The sequence below is a fragment of the Phytophthora sojae genome, assembly GCF_000149755.1.
Source record: "Phytophthora sojae unplaced genomic scaffold PHYSOscaffold_1, whole genome shotgun sequence".
Classification (NCBI taxonomy): Eukaryota; Oomycota; class Peronosporomycetes; order Peronosporales; family Peronosporaceae; genus Phytophthora; species Phytophthora sojae.
The window spans coordinates 8,142,778-8,159,644 of record NW_009258115.1 but is presented as its reverse complement, the minus strand read 5'-3'; the positions used below and the strand labels follow the sequence as shown (position 1 = coordinate 8,159,644).

General features: G+C 53.7%; 4 protein-coding genes across 4 annotated transcripts; 2 read left to right on the top strand and 2 right to left on the bottom strand.

The window, feature by feature from the left end:
• Positions 1-1,790: 1,790 nt before the first annotated feature.
• PHYSODRAFT_456709 (hypothetical protein) lies at positions 1,791-5,142 on the bottom strand (the record flags this gene model as incomplete). The annotated part of the gene is made up of 3 exons (XM_009517998.1): positions 1,791-2,906; positions 3,025-4,101; positions 4,237-5,142. Coding segments are annotated over 3 exons (3,099 nt in total), but the record flags the coding sequence as incomplete, so codon positions are not given.
• Positions 5,143-5,326: 184 nt separating this feature from the next.
• Positions 5,327-9,517, top strand: PHYSODRAFT_294356 (hypothetical protein; the record flags this gene model as incomplete). The annotated part of the gene is made up of 3 exons (XM_009517997.1): positions 5,327-6,089; positions 6,489-6,810; positions 6,832-9,517. 3 exons carry the CDS (start codon positions 5,327-5,329, stop codon positions 9,515-9,517), a joined length of 3,771 nt encoding a protein of 1,256 aa, XP_009516292.1.
• Positions 9,518-11,111: 1,594 nt separating this feature from the next.
• On the top strand, positions 11,112-12,806 carry PHYSODRAFT_475546 (hypothetical protein; the record flags this gene model as incomplete). The annotated part of the gene is made up of 2 exons (XM_009517996.1): positions 11,112-11,264; positions 11,337-12,806. 2 exons carry the CDS (start codon positions 11,112-11,114, stop codon positions 12,804-12,806), a joined length of 1,623 nt encoding a protein of 540 aa, XP_009516291.1.
• A 262-nt stretch (positions 12,807-13,068) lies between these two features.
• PHYSODRAFT_476212 (hypothetical protein) lies at positions 13,069-16,206 on the bottom strand (the record flags this gene model as incomplete). The annotated part of the gene is made up of 2 exons (XM_009517995.1): positions 13,069-14,682; positions 15,451-16,206. 2 exons carry the CDS (start codon positions 16,204-16,206, stop codon positions 13,069-13,071), a joined length of 2,370 nt encoding a protein of 789 aa, XP_009516290.1.
• Between the last annotated feature and the right edge of the window lie 661 nt (positions 16,207-16,867).

Sequence of the window (16,867 nt, the reverse complement as noted above, 5' to 3'; positions counted from 1 at the left end):
ACTTGATTGCAATCTTTTTGTTTGTGAGATTGTTGAAATTGCAATAATTATTGATTGTTCCAGATCTGAGCCGTCAATCAATAAACAATCTATATTTCCACAGCCCTGGCGAGGTCACGCACCTCTTGCATGATTTCATCAAGACTCGACGGGAGTGAAGATCACGGTTGGGGCTGAGCACCTGCTGGACAGCAACAAGAACGCTATAAGGCCTAGTTCTAACCGCGCGCCATGGTGCCATGCCATGCCATAGGGCTAGGTACCGATTTTGCATGGCACTCCGTTTCCGACTGCGCCATGGCAAGATGAACTGGTGTCCACACTTTAGCACCCCGTCTGCCAAAAGCGGGTTACATGGGTTTCTAGTAGGTGTATGAACTAGTATATACCAGCAGAGCGAAGTCTGATGCCCGTCGCGAGCAATTTCCCCATTATGGCACATGGCACGACCAATTGCCATGGCACCAAAGCGTGCCATGCATGGCACTTTCATGGCACCAGTGACCTAAACCTGAGGAGCTCTCGGCCAATGAAAAATGACATGGCATGGCATGGCACGGATGGCACGTGGTTAGAACTAGGCCTAAGCTTTTCTGCTACTTGTTGAATTCTGTATCGATGCTTTTTTAGCGCCATCAAATTTACGGCTTGGTGTTGTCTCAAGATAAGTTGATGTAGTGAAACTCGAACGCACGCACTTCGAACCCTTTGTCAATGTGAGCGACATATCATCTGGTCTTCTGGGAATTACTCCTTTTTCCCAAGTTACAAACCCTCAGGTTCTCGTCAGCTCAAGTTGTCACCACCAGAACCCACAGATAATGATTCCATGCCAAACTCCACCAAAATCACCTGCTCTATGTCTCTCACAAAATGTTGCTCGACTGAATGTTGCCGAGCACGATACCTTGTTTGTGAGCACAAGAGCGGCCATAGTAGACATTCGCTAGTTACTCTCTTACGACCGATTCAGGATCTCCATCCATTGCAGCTCCATTAGATGCGATCCACCCAAACTCTTCACAGCTCCAAACCGCATCAGTCTCAAACCTTTTCCACAGTTTCAACTTCCTAATTGCCTCATATCTGAGCGTGAACCAGGTATTCTATGGTTTATCATAGCCACTGATTTTCTTGTTAACTTTCATACCTTTTTACCGAAATAAAAACTAAGTTAGGGGGATTAGAAGTTCGGCCACAAGGCCAGTAACTCAATACACCTCAACGTTATTAAAAAAAAAGAAGAAAAAACTAAGCTGCTGCAACGTCACAAAGGTTAAGCATTTGGTCTACCGTGTTACCAGGCATATAATCATTGTGGAAGAGCTGCAACAAGTTTATCACGCCGCCGAAGAGGTGTTCCGAATGCTGCTGGACCTTGATGTCTACAACTGGAGCGACCTATGGAAGGCGACTAGAGACTGCAGACGCAGATTCACCCTCGCGGTTAACTAAACCTGAACATGATCGCGCATTCTCTTTGAAGCCTTGCTTGTCTCGATGTTTTCCAAAGCGGTTGCAGCGTTGCGCTTCAGCGGGTTCGCTGCTGTTTGACTGAGCGTCTTCAGCCATGGAGTTGCGCCTTTATTCTCCATCTCAACCCTATTTGCGTCATTGTTGATCGCTAGGTTCCCCAACGCTCGCGCTGCCTCAGCTTGCTGCTTTATAGTTCCATCTCGCAGAAGATAGATCAACGGAGAGATGACACCTGCACTGGCGATAGTGCTGCGATTGCCGTCACTGATTGCCAAATTCGCGAAAGTCTTCGCAGCGAGTTCCTTCTGCTTCTCAGTTCCAACGCTAAGAAGCGCTACTAGAGGAAGACACGCCCCCACTCTTACTATGGTAATGCGGTTTTCAACGCTAGCAGACAAGTTGGCCAGCGCACACGTGGACAATTCCTTCTGGACATCGTTTCCGACCCAAGCAAGAGTCACTAACGGCGGGATGCCTCCTGCACGAGCGATTGAGTCTCGGTTCTCCACATCTATAGTCAAAAGAGCCACAGCTCGTACTGTGTGCAGCTTCTGGCCCGCAGTTCCATCTCGAAGAAGCCCCACAAAGCACGCGACACACCCTGCTTGTATCATACGTCTTCGATGGCTCTGGCTGACCGCCATATTTGTCAGAGCCCGCACGGTTTGCTCCTTAGGCTTCTCGTCGCCACTTCGAAGCAGACCCACAAATACCGGAATACAACCTTCGCGAGCAATCTCCTCTCGACATCCTTGATCTAGCGTCAGATTCGTCAAAGCCCGAGCTGTTTGGCCCTTCTGGTTATCCGTTCCACTCTGAAGCAGTGCTTTGAGGGCGGCAATGCCTCCTGCAGCTGCAATCAGGCTGCGGTTCTTCTTGTCCACCGATAAATTAGCCAAAGCCCACACTGCTGATTCCCTCTGGCTTGGGGTTCCTCCACGAAGAAGCGAGACCAGGAATGCGATCGCCCCCGACTCTGCAATCGCGCAGCGATCTTTCGCACTGTGTGCGAGATTAGCTAGCACCAAAGCCGCGTACTCCTTTAGCTTTTCGTTGCCGTACCGAAGAAGCTCCACGCAAGGTGGAATAACTCCTTCGCGCGCACCCAAGTCGCGACTCCGCTCGTACAACGTAAGATTAACCAGCACCTTCGCCGCTTGCTCCTTCTGCTCACTAATGCCAAAGCGAAGAAGCTCCATAATCGGGGGTATGCCTCCCTCTGTAGCAACTGCGATGCTACCGCCCTCATCAAGACTCAGACACGCCAATACTCGGGCTGATTGCTCTCTCTGGACATCAGACCCGACTCGAAGAAGCTCGACAGCTATCTGTAGGCCTCCGATCTCAACAATTAGTCGGCGACTATCAGCGCTGACAGCCAAAGCAGCACACAGTCGTGCTGCAATATTCTTCTGCTCACGTGTTCCACACTGAAGCATCGTCATTAAAGGCGGCATAACTCCTGCACTTGTAATTGCGGCCCTGATCGTATTGCTATTGATTGAGCAACGCAGACGTAGCCAATAACTTCTGATTGGCATTGCCCACGTTGAGCAGTGACACCAGCAGCGATATTAACCCTTCTTTTCCTTCTAAGTCATCGGTCGCATCACTGATAGCAAGACGGCACAAGGCCCAGGCCGAGTATGACTTTTGCATGTCGCTGCCAGTTTGAAGAATCGATGCCAAAGGTCCTGCCACGTTTTTCTTCATAAGAGTCCGCCAGTTTACATCGTGATCGGCTAGATGGCCGAGGGCGATGGCCGACCAGATCTTTGGGGGCTCATCATCACTTTTCAGTAACGTTATGAGAGCTTCCACTGCCCCTGCACTTCGCAGACCCTTGCCACGATTCGCTGTGATCGCGCCCGCGCAATGTATCGCTGCCTTTAACTTGTTCTGACAGCTACCGGTCATCAACGCGCCCACAAGCCACGTACATTCTTGCGGTGTCAGAACTGGAATGGACTGCCCCAGCTCTATGATTTTTCCGTCGGAATAGCTGGAAATTAACTCCGGCGTCTTCTCCATACTCAAACATTGAAGTGCACACACTCGAGCAAAGTGGCTGCGGCCCGTTTCCACCAAGTCAACCAATGTTGAAATAACATCCGAGGCGTAAAATTCACGGCGCTTGTCATCATCGATACAGGCTTGAACCAACAGCAGTAGAGCTTGATCTTGTCTGGCTGCTGACTCTGTCCGAGTTGCCGCAACGAGTTGTGGGACAGACAAGTTTCCAGTCAATTCTGGCGACGGTGGGCTGACAGGCAGCTGGCTCCCACATTGCGCGCAAAATTTCCATTCGACTGAGATTGATGCAGCACACACGCAGCAACAGTTGAGTGTCACTGCAGACTCGCGGTCAGCGAAGTGTTTCAGTTTGTTGATCACGCTCTCAAGGTCGACTCGTTTTTCAGGATCAAACTTAGTCATGGAGACCACAAGCGCCCACGTTTCGTCGGTCATGCTATCTGGTCTGCTGGGAAGCAATCCGTTTTTCAAATACTCACGAACACTTTTGGCGTCTAACCACGCGACCGGGGGCTGGTTGGTCGCAGCTTCAATCATGCACATTGCGAGCGAATACACGTCCGAGGTGAAGGTAGCCCGGCCTGCCAAGCACTCGGGTGCTGGCCAACGTAAGTTGTCCCCACCAGAAGCCGAGTATGGCTGCAGCGATTCCACTCCAAACCCCGCCAACCTCACCTGCCCGGCGTCACTCACAAAGATATTGCTCAGCTGAAGCTTGCCGTGTACGACTCCTTGCTTATGGAGATAGTTCAGCCCCATTGCAGCCTGGTGAAGCAAAGTATACATTCGCTCCTTGATCTCGTCTGACCGATTCCAGAAAGACCGAAGATCTCTATCCATCGCGTCTTCATACACAATAAACGGGGGTGAGCCGACAGGCGAACCCCCAAACACCTTCATAACGTTTGGGTGCTCTAAACCGCACAACGTCTCAAACTCCTTGTCCAACTTCAGCTGCACGTGCTCGTCAACCATCATCTCGTCAACACTAAACCGCTTCACCACCACATTCACCCCAGAACTCAGCAACACTCCACGATGCAGCGACCCAAAGCATCCACGTCGAAATGGCTTCCTCTCAACCTGCACCTCATACTCAGGCAGAAACCATTCCGGCAAAGCTCCACCCAACGTCTTCAACCCCGCCGCAATCGTCTGCATAACCGACGTCATCCACCGCATCGTCTTCTCATTTTGCAGCTCCGACCTCCTCTCCACCTCAAATTTAAGAGTGAACCAGGCATCAGCCCGAGCTCTGGAGCTCTGCAGGTCTCGTAAAACCACGGATTTATCCTTAATTGCAGCCTCAATCTCTGCATCTTGCAGCTGGCAGTCGGCTTCCCATTGGTCGCTCCAGTTGACGACGTCGACGTCCAGCAGCTCTCGGAACAGCTCCTCGACGCCTTCATTAACTTGTTGCAGTCCATCCACCATGGATTTATGCCTGACAACTCGGTAGATCAATGGTTTACCGCTGTGACGTTGCAGCAACTTGAGGAATGCGGCCACGACGCTTGTGCACTCGTTTAGTGACGACGCCGACGTCTGCGTCGTCTCCACTCTCTTCAGCTCCGCCAGGAGATTCGACAGCCGCGAGTGCAGTCGGCCGCACGCCGGCTGGGCCTCCTCCATACCGCAACATAGCGACGAGGCAGTAGCGAGCGCCCTCGAGACGTGGCCGACGCCAGGGATCACGTGCCTAAATGTAATATTTGTGAAACAATTCTAAAAGTATTTTTTGTTTTCACAAATATTACGTTAGAATAGCCCATCAAAGTGGATACTTTGCGGTGGATAGATAGAAGATACCTACTGTATGAATCTGAGCCCGCTGCTGGGCCTGGTCGTCCCCGGGGAGGGCCCTGTGGCCCTAGCGCTCTCCAAGGCGCAAGCGCTTTGTCTGCAGATGAGCGAGCTCCAAAGTGCAAGCGAGCGGCTGCTCTCACGCCTCCAGAACCTGCTGGCAGAGCTTCAGAGAATGGAGCGGGAGGACCAACTACCGTCTGCCAACTTACTCGAGTCATACGCGGTTCTAGTCACCAGATATCTCCGCTTCCTGCAACTTAACAGCTGCAAGTCCCTCATCTACCGAGTCGTCAAGAGCGCAGCAATGGCGGGGGAGTTGCAGCAATTGAACGAAAAAGTTGCGGATCTGCTCGCGAAGTTGCTCGACGCCGACATTGTGTCTTGGGAGACGCAGTGGCGAGCAGATCGCTTCGTGCAGGACGCTGTGCTAGCTGCAACATTAGACGATTCAAGCCTGTGCTTTCGTGACCTCCAGAGCCCTCGAGCTCAGATGGAGGCGCTGTTAACGTTGAAGTTCGAAGTGGAGAAGAAGAGCTCTCGGCATGCAGAAGAGGATCTGACACGGATGAGGATGTTGGTGGGGAAGATTGGGAGCGTGTCGAGAATGACTGAGGTGGCGTTACCGTCGTGGTTTATTCCGGATTACGAGGTGGAGTTGCAGTCGAAGCCGTTCGCTCGAGGGCGTTTAGCCTCGGTGTATTACGGAGCGTGGGGTAACGAGTCGAAGGTGGTGGTCAATCAATTGTGTGTGGATGAGTCGAGGATGGATGAAAGTATGTGGCTGAAGATAAAGAAGGACATGGACGAAGTATTTCAGTTGAAGCATCCAAACATTGTAGAATTGTGTGGGGCGTCGCACGTCAGCTCACCGCCTATTCTCGTCTACAAGAATGCAGTGAACGGCAATCTGCGCTCGTTTCTCGCTCGCTCTGAGAGCAACAAGAGGCAGATGTGGCGGTTGGTATACGAAGCGGCGACTGGATTGCAGTATCTCCACCAGCACGGTCTGGTGCACGGCAACCTCAAACTGAGTAACATCCTCGTCGATGGCAACGACCGCGCGGTGCTATCGGACTTTGGTCTTGACACTTTCAGGATACGTTCTGGGAGCTCTGAATCAGGAGGAAGCGTACGATGGCGTGCACCTGAGTGTATGGATCGTCCACCGACAGCAGCCTCCGATGTGTTCTCGCTTGCCATGTGCATCATCGAGTCTTCAACCGGTGTGCCCCCGTTTAGATTCCTGTCAGAGAAGGATGCCGGCGACAACGTTAGAAGAGGTGTTATCCCAGATAAGCCGGACGAGATGGATGCTGATGAATGGGGGCTCCTACTAATGATGACAAGTGTAGACCCAACGAAGCGAGTTAAACTCGACTATGTCGTAGAGAAGCTGAAAGCCTTTGCTGATCGAGATCAAGTGTCGACACTTGAAGCTATTGGCGCGTGCAGCTCATGCTGTGCAGCGATCTCGCCAGACTCTCGCTTTTGCTCGTAATGTGGAGTCTCCTTCAGAAGTCCTACCCAACATGCATTTCAGCCGGGCAATCCTTTTCAAATGGATACTTCTCCAGAATTTTTGCCGGATAGCGGTGTTGTCTTTCTCCTGCATGTTATTGAGATCGGCAGTGTTGACGACCAGGAACACGCGCTGGTAACTCTGTATCAGACCTGTTTGTCGAGCTACCGACGCAAATTTGTCTACGATGTGAATGGCGTATCGAAGCTGATTGGACTTGTCAAGCGTGGTCGCACTCACTTTCTGCGCGCATGTGCACTTGGAATACTGAGCTGGGCCGAGCTGGATTCAAGATTGCCCTTAAAAGATCTTGATTCGCTGCGTAAACTGGTTGGAGCTGCCACATTGGATGGATGCAACGCTATTGCAGCAAGTTTACGAGTTATCAACCGCCCAAGTAAAATTAAGGCGTTGGTCCACTGCGCGTGCATTACTGGAGGAAGGAACGGAGCGAACATGGATGTGCTACGAAATGCTGGTGTTGTAGCACCGCTTACCGCGTTGTTGAGGAATGGCGATCAAATTCAGAAGCTACTATCAATTTGCGCTTTAGGGCGGCTTGCCGGTCATATCCGGAGCTGCGAGATAATGGCACAGAATGGAGCTATCGACGCCTTGCTAAGTTGTTTGCGAGCCGGGAGCGACGCACAGAAAGAACACTCGGCCGGGGCCTTGAGTCGGCTTACTGTCAGCAGAGATTGCTGCAACATGCTTGTAGAGAAAGGTGCGATTCCACTTCTCGTCGGATTGCTCCAGGCCTACAGCTCAGCTACAAGATTCCATGGCGCTTGTGTGCTAGGAAGCCTAGCTATGATCAATGTGAAGAACAGATCTGCGATTATTGCCCATGGAGCGGTAGATCCATTCGTGGAACTTCTTCAAAGTGGGAATGAAAGGCTGAAAACTCGAGTAGCGTGCACGCTGGCGAATCTAACCGTGGACAAAACGAATCGCGGTCTACTTGTACGCGCAGATGTTATTGAAGCCTTTGTGGCTTTACTTCAAGGCGGCGCCAATTACTACAGGGGGCAAGCAGCGCGTGCTTTGGCTAACCTCGCCTTGGATGAGAGTCACATTGACGCTATCACACAAGCAGGAGCAATCCCATTTATCGTGAGTCTTCTTCGATCCCACAGTCGTAATGAAGCTGCGCGTGCTTTGGCTAATCTGTCTTATAAGCCGGAAAGCCGCTACGTCATTATGAAAGGTGCTATCGAGCCTCTTGTGGAGATGCTGCGAGAAACAAGGGACAACATGTCAGAATTAGCAGCAAGGGCGTTGGCGAACTTGGCCCTCGATGCCAATAGCCGCCGCGTGATTGCAGAACTGGGCGCTATCAATCTCTTGGCCCGCCAGCTTGATTTTGGATCGGCCACTATCAAGGAGTGCCATTCAGTCCGAGCGTTGGCCAATCTTGCTGCTGACGAAGCTTACCACAAAGAAATTATTCAAGCAGGAGCGGTACCGCATTTTGTGGCGCATCTGAAGGGCGATGTCGTCAAGCTCAAAACTCAAGCAGTGCTAGCGTTTGCAAACTTGACTACGAGCGCTGAAAGTCGTAACGCAATAGCGAATGCAGATGCCGTGGTACCGTTGGTAGCACTTCTGCGCAACGGGACAAACACCCAGAAGGACCACGCACTTCGAGCTCTAGCTAATGTTGCTATTGACAAGTGCAGTGCTGGGGTGATAAAGGAGGCTGGGGCGATCCCCCTTTTTACGGAGCTCTTACGTAGTGGTAGCAACAAACAACAGGACCACGCAGTTCGGGCAGTGGGAAGTGTGGCTGCGTTAGGGGGTGAAATTGCTCGCTCAGGAGCTATTGGGCCTCTAGTTGAGCTACTGCGAAATGGAACTCATAACCAGACGTTCTACGCTGGGTGTGCGCTGGCGGCTTCAGCTCTCAGTGGCGAAGGTCGCTCGACCATCGTAGCTGAGGGAGCCGTTGATGATCTTGTCTCGCTAGTTCGAGACGGATCTGATTACCAGAAGATCGGTGCGGCACAAGCGCTCAATAATCTGGTGGCTGAGCGCAACGTCGTCGAAACAGTTAAGACCGCAGGAGTGATTCCGGACCTTGTGGCGCTCGTTGGAGCTCGAAATGAGAAGTTGAACGATTCATTAGCTCGGACATTGGAGAGAATATGCGGAGAGTCAGGAAATCACAGTACCGTTGTAAGCGCTGGAGCAATCTCGCTGTTCGCGGGTCTTCTTCGATCTGGAACGAGGGAGCAGAAAGAAGATGCAGCCCGGCGTTTGCATCATTTAACTGGTGATGAGAACACAAGCCACAATTTCGGAGAAGTCGTCCCGAAACTGGTGAAACTTCTCGACAGTACGGTAGAAGCGGTCAAGAAATACGCGGTGTCGACTCTGGCCAACTTGGCGAGTAATGACGTAAATTGCGCTAAAATCGCGAGCGGAGGTGGCATCCCTCGTCTCGTGGGGATTCTGCAAGATGGGACAGACGACATGAAGAGCGACGCAGTACGCGCTCTGGAGAGTTTGGCTATGAACAATCAAGCGAACCAGTCCGAAATGAACGCCCTAGGGATTGATTCTTTGCTACTGGAGTTGCGTCAGACTGGAGAACCTACTCGAAGTGATACTGCGCCACGCGCACTGGAGCGCATGGATGAATGTGCCCCGGCACCTTTAAAGCGAATGCGTCGTGATACATAATGGTACTTCGAAGTAATGGCTCCGTCAATTCAATATCTTCCATGTCGAGACTAAATTTCCGCTGTCCCTCCTGAACTACAGCCACTACAAGGACTTTGACGATGTATTCGTGAGGTTGGGTCCGGCGGAGGGGGCAGCTGGAAGGACGCTTGAAATGCATCCGAATTTCATCTTCTTCGACAAATACCTGGGGCACTTATCAACTGCAAGGCTGGCTGGAACAGCACCGATCCACGCTGGATACCTGGCAGCTAGGCCGAAACTATGCTGAAAAAGTCTCGACATTTCGAGGTTTACGAGAGCTACCTACGTCAACAAGGTGGACGACTGCATCCAGATATTTGATATGTTTGCGTGCTTCAAGATAGCACTCGCAGTACTGGTAGCTCGGTGCTGCTTTCAGCTCCTCCCCTGTCAAGCCCTTCAACCCCAAGGAGCTATTGATGCACTCCCCGGCCTATTCGCACTGGTCCAGTCCTAAACCATCACCATCAGCTCTCGCTCGTGCCCATGAGGTTCGGCGGCACCTTCGCCCAAACGTTCATCAGCTCGACGAGAACGCTAATCGTACTTCTACGGGCTGCACTTCCGTCCTAATGATTAATCTCTGGACAAGCCACCCTTACTCTTCCTCCAGCCGGCCCTGCAGCTCCTCAATCTGCCCTTAGCGCACTCGAGCTCCTCCTTTCCGTCCTCTGCAACCTGCTCATCCTCCACGTTGCCCAAGCGCCCGTCGCTATACACGACGAGGCCCGACACGTGGGCGCAGCTGTGGCGGCACCGCCCCTTCGCCCTGCAGCTTGTCGAAGTTCTGGTCCACTGTGGGTGTGCGAGCCACGCTCCAATGTACAGCGCGGTCGACCAGCGCTTTCTCCTTGTCATGGAATGCTCTTGCCAACCATTGAGAACCCTCCGGCGTCTCCACCAACCGAGTCCCATCGACCTGCAGCCGCTGTACTTAAGTATCTCTTCTCTGCTGATATTTGGCGGGTCTTGAATGACCATAATGGGTCACATTTGAGATCGTTGTTCTTCCCGGCGCCTGCTCCCTCTGGGCTCCACTTCAGCGCATGAACTCTACGTAACTTAGCCCACTGTGAGGCCCTTGCTAGTGGCTGGCGGTCTTCGAAAAGGCAGATTGGCATGGTTGCGATCATTGCAGCTCGCCTTTGGCTTTGGGTCCGCTGGATTTTGCAAGCTTCAACGGCAACTAATCGACCATCACTCCTAGCGCACCATAACACCCCGGCCGCAACATAGTCACCACATTACCGCACTCCTCTGCCTGCGACCACTGTACCCTTCCCGCTTGAATCTCGCCGGTCGCATGGTGTACTAAGAACCGTTACAGTCTATCGGTTCGGTGCGGAGGATCCAGTCTCCATTGTGCGCCCAATCAATCACCTGCCCTCAAACGGCTGCCACTGCCAATATATCGCCGTCTGGGCCTCGGGGGAGAGTCCTGCACCACAATCGACCGACGTCAACGTCGCAAATTCCAGGCTCGATCAAATCCCCCTCCATTTGCCCAGTTCCTCATTGCCTCATTGCGTCCATGAACCTCTCGACTGAGGAGGTATCGGCCTCCGCTTCGATGGAGAAGCCACAGCCTCCGTCTCCGCTGTCGAAGTGGATCCGCCCCAAGGCCTCCACACGCCGCATCTTGCTGCTGGGCACGGTGCTCTACGCGTCGGTGGTGCTCTTCTGGTCGGCGCACAGCATCGGCGCCTTCACGTCTCGCCTGGACGTGTCGCTCGTCGACAAGAGCCGAGGGCGACTCGAGAGCGTCGGCGTGCCCAAGCTCCTGTCTGCAGTGGAGCGGGTGCCCGTAGAGATCAAGGACTTCCCCTCGGGGGACGTCTCTCAGCGCCAGCTCAAGTGCATTGGCTGGCGAGCCACACGCGGCTGCAGTCCCGACGGCGCGCGGGAACCGGAGAGCGACCAGAACTGCACGCAGATCGTGTCCAAAGGAGAGAGCGGGTACTGCGAAGCGGAGGACATCAACACCGGCGAGAGGTTCCGAGTCATGAGGAGGAAGTGCAACAGCTTGCCTCGCCACAATGTGCCGTTCCGGTGCGATGACGCGCAGGAGTTTATCAACTTCCGGGTGCAAGCGCACAACACGTCGCAGAAGGCGCTTCATCCGAGCTTTAAGCTGCCGAATGTGGGGAAACAAGAGGAGGGTTCACCGCGGGATGGCATTGTGATGGTCGTCTACCCGAAGCTGCTGGCCAGTGCGTACGCTGCTATTCGAGTGTTGCGGGAGGTTTTGAGCTGCCAATTACCAGTTGAAATTTGGTTCCGACCGGATGAAATCCAGCCAAATGACGCGATTCTGAAGCCTCTGAAGCACCTCGCAGCGACTTTGAGCAACATTACGTTCCAGGAGATCAATGACCCCATGGCCAAGAAGTTCGTGGCGAAGATCCACGCCATTTACCACAGCACGTTCGACCGGTTGCTGTTCCTGGATGCGGATAACGTCCCCGTGCGTGATCCAACGTTCCTGTTCGAGTCTCCTGAGTTTGTCAGGACTGGAGCGATCTTCTGGCCGGATTTCTGGCACCCTCGGTCAACGATCTTCGGCGTTCACGAGAACTCGCTGCTGTGGGAGCTGCTGGATATGCCGTTCGTCGACATGTTTGAGCAGGAAAGCGGCCAGTTGGTCGTGAACCGCAGGCGACACGCTGCTCCGCTGGAGCTTGTTAGATTTTACGCTCTCCACCGACCGGATTTTTTCTCGAGCTTGAGGCTTGTGTGGGGTGACAAGGATTTGTTCCGGTTGGCGTGGCTGAAGCTGAATGTTCCGTTCGCTATGATCCAGACTCCTCCTGGTATGGCTGGAACGGTGTATGATGCGTTCCTACGCTCCGATTTCTGTGGCATGACGATGGTTCAGCACGACGCAGAGGGGGAAATTCTCTTCATGCACCGCAATCAGCACAAACTTACGGGGACGTTTACAGATGAAGCTAAAGAGGAGAACTTGCACGAGAAGACTGTGGACGCTGTGGATGTGGTATCCGCTCCCGTGGAGAGGTACGCAGACCCGAAGATTTGGACGCATCTCATGCGCTTCCACAAAGGTTCAAGTCGCCGGTATTACTCCATTCAGAATTTCGTATTGGACCTGGACTTTGAGCACAACCAAAAGTGCTACGGCCGACGAGATGTGTACAGGAACCCACACTTTTACATTCAAGAGGTTGCGGCGTTGAATTTCTCCGAACTGGAGACACAACTGCGGCGTTTTGCTCTACAGTCCACGCAGTTCTCCCTTGAGGCGTGAGATGGACAGGAAGGACTGGATCCCGTGGCCTAATAACTTCCAGGCCCCCCCCAGTATATGAGGTCAACAATGGTTCCACAAGCCACCACACACCCTCGAAGACAGATATAAAGTGTATTTGTAATTGATTTGTTGTAGAGTACTTGTATGCTTGTAACACGAAACTTTTCATAAGTTCACTAAAGGGTTTATATACTTGAAAGTAGATACATGCTAATACCTGAATTTGAATATTTTTTAGGAAAAATGAATGATCTTGGACTCACCAAGCTCCAGCCCAGCTGCTCCCTTTGGTCTCCGCTTTTGGGTCTTCACGAGTGGTGGATTGCGACGTATTCTCTGTGTCCGCATCCGATTTCACCAACTTGCGAAAAAGCGGGAGGACGCCCTCGCGCACAGTCCCGAATGTGTTTAAAGCTGCAGCTGCAGCCACATTGGCGTTCTGCGAGATTGCGTCGGCACTCCAGTAGCCCCTCAGCGACGTCATAACTCGGTCGGGAATGAACGTGTTCGCGGCCTCGACATCCTTCACCACGAGGTGCTCAAGTGCATGAGCGGCCTCCTCCTTCTGCTCTTCAGTCCCTTCCTCCATCATAGCAGCCAGAGGTTCAATGGCGCCCTCATCCACAACCGCCACGCGGTTCAAGTCGTTGTCGTAAGCGAGACACCTCAGTGCGAACGCCGCCCACTGCTTCTGCTCACCGTCCCCAGTCTTCAGAAGCTTCACCAGCGGGGCGATAGCTCCTTTACGACCAATCTCAGCACGTCTGGCACCGTTGTTGGCGGCGAGGTTGCCCAACGTATATGCAGCGTCCTCCTTCTGTGTGTCAGACCCCATTCGCACGAGGTCGACGAGCGGCAGGATAGCTTCATCAAAGTCCGTCGTCACTGTATCGTTATCGCATGCTAGATTCCCCAATGCAAACGCTGCTCGCTGCTTCTGCATCGCCGTCCCAGTTCGAAGAAGTTGGATCAGCGGTGTAATGGCGCCTTCCCTTGTGATCTCCGCGCGATTGGCGTCGTTGTGAGCGAGATTCCCGAGTGTGTATGCGGCCCACTGCTTCTGAGCGCGTGTTCCCACGCGCAGGAGCTTAACGAGAGGACGGATAGCACCTTCTTGAGAGATCAACACGCGGTTCTCCTCGTTGTTTAGAGACAGGAACCCCAGGGCGTACACCGCCCACTGGTTCTGCGCATCCGTGACCGACTTCACAAACTCTACCATGGGAGGAATGGCTCCTTCACGAGCAATTTTCGCACGGTTGACTTCGTTATTCGCCGCCAGATTTCCCAGTGCGTAGGCTGCTTCTTGCTTGTGCATGTCGGTACCCGATCGAAGAAGCAGAACCAGCGGCGGGATGGCCCCTCCACGCGTAATTGCAACGCAGTTCTCATCGTCGTCGCTGGCAAGAGTAACGAGTGCCTCAGCCGCCCACAGTTTCTGGTTGTCGGTGCCGTCCTTAAGCAGTCCAATTAATAGCGGTAAAACTCCAACTTGACGCAGTGCGTCTCCAGCCACACGCGTGGCAACACACGAGCACCGCAACGCTGCGCGTTCCTTCACTTCATCATCGTCAGACTGTAGATCGTGCAGAAGCGAGAGCCTTTCTTCGTGGGATGGTTCGCGAACGCAGTTGTTCAGCTCCATGAAGTCCGATTCGCGCAGTTTGGAGAAGGAGAACGTGAACCAACTCAGGCAGTGCAGAGCGTACAGCTGCGTGAGGAACGTCTCTCCGTGGCGCACCAGGTTCGTGAGCACTGGGATCCCTTTGATCTTGTAAACTTGGACGCGGTTGCTGTTGGTGACGCACTTGCGAAGGAGATCCAAGACAAGGTCTTCTTTTTGCTGCGCTGTGGTATCGTCCGCACCAAGCAGCTTGATAAGCAGCGGGACTGAAGAATGACTCTGCTGGAGCAGCAGGTCCTCCGTCTTTGCATCCTTCTCGCTGGTAGAGTCCGAGGACGGCGCAGAGTGCAAGCTGCTCGTTTCATTCTCGCACTTGTCTCCAACCACCTCGTCGAACGGATCGCAGTTTGGTTCGTCAACCTCGGTATCGACGCCGCCTTGAATCGGTGCAAGCTTCGGTGCGTCCTCCGCTTCGGCCACCTCATCAGCAGTAGTTTGGACATCATCTTCAACCACCTCGTCGGTCGTATCTTGCAACAGCGACCCGTGGTCGCCACTTAACTCGCTCGCCTTTTCTCCCTCGACCGGTTCGTCTGATAGCTCAACACTCAGTGTCCCCTCGTCTTCGACCGCCTCGTCGGCAGTGACTTGCGTCGGTGCAGGTTGCTGCTTGTTTGGTTCATCGTGTGCTACGTCCTTGTGCTCGACCACCTTCTCTGCTTTCTTGTCCTCAAGCACCTCGCTAGACAGCTCGCCACTCGGTTGGTCCGCCTCTGCATCCTTCGCTTCAATAACCTCGTGCACCACTGCACGCTGCTCCTCTTCTTCGTCCTTGATCACCTCATCGACAGTGCTTTCAATCAGGCCAGGCTCTTGACTGCAAGGCTTTTCATCTTCAGCCAGTGTTAGCTCTCGGTTGCTCGGCTCCTTCTCCTCCTCCTCATCGTAAGCGACAGTCAGCTTCAGCTCCTCCAACTCGACCATCTGGACGGCCAGCACCGTCGTCCCAACCACCACATCAGCTGTACTCACCTCCACTTGAGCCTTCGTGTCCACCGGCGGTAGCTTCTCCTCCTCCTCATCGCACACAACGCTTCGCTTCACCTCCCTCTTCTTCACCGCTACCTTCTCAGCTTGCACGGGCGATTTCTCCTCCATCTCATCATCGTCAAGCGTTGGGTCGTCCCCGATTTCATGAGCGTACTTCGTCAGTATCGGGCCTTGGCGGACCAGAACCCGTCGGCTCGCAGTCGGCTCCTGGTCGGTCAGGATCCTCTTCCTGGCAACCACAACCTGCTGCTTGTCGGCGAGCAGCGCCGCGTGGATCTGGTCGTGCGTGAGCTTGATGTCGCCGTGCATGTCCTCGAGCTTGGCGAACAGTCTGGCGGCGTTTGACGAGGCTGCGGCCGCGCCGTCCAGGACCGCCACGACCGTGGCGAGGTTGAGCATGCGGTAGAGCTGGTCGATCTCGTCCACGATCCTGAGGCGCTGCTCCTCCATGGTCGTGAACTTGAACAGGCGGACGACCCGGTGCATGTCGTGGTACTTCTGCAGGTACAGTAGGAACTTGGTCACCGCGGCCGAGAACTTGTCCAGCGTGGCAGTGCGCGCCAGCGTGGCGTTGGTTTGAATGCCTCCGGACGACTGCAGCTCCACGTAGATCTCCATCATGCGCAGGTACGTGCGGCGGTTGACGTGGCGCTGGCGGCGGATGGCGTCCCGCAGCTCGTAGATCTGGCGCAGGATGTCGACGATGTTCAACGCGAGGTCCATGGCGGCGACTTGAGTCCCGGGTGAGAGCTTGGAGGCGAATTCCGGAATGAACGGACTGCGAGCGATGGAAAATGTCGGTGGGCTACGCCGACACCCGGTCGACTTCAAGAGCGAAAAGTGCCCCGTTTGACTTGCACGTAAGCTGATTTTTAACGGTCTCGGGGTCTTGGGGGCACTTGAGGTCACGTGAACGCGCAGGTATTGTAAGGGGAAGCGCAGTGCCGTCATCACGGAATGCAGGCGAACGCAGCCTTACAAAGGCAGGGTGTGTGTTGGGGCTTTGCTTATGTGCAGTGCTGCACTTGGGCAGCGGCAAATTCCTGCCAGCAAAATATTGTTGAACAAATATTGATGATCGATGGTAGCCGTCGCTTTTTTGACTCGGTGTATCGGGAAGATCCAAAAGCCCACGGGATCACTTGATCACTTTACCTTGGCCGCTCTTGCACCGTCTGCCTGAAAATGCCAAGCGTCCACGCATCAGCAGCTCGCAGCTAGACCCAAGCTGTACAGGTACATCGGCGGTTGGTCACCGCTCGCAACCGCAGGGTTGCCTGCGTTGATATGAGCTCAAAACTATCAAACAAACTTCTAGAGCGAGAATTGCAGCTTCCGGGCGCGAATACCGTAGCGTTAACCCAGTCAGCACCTCGCAACTCGG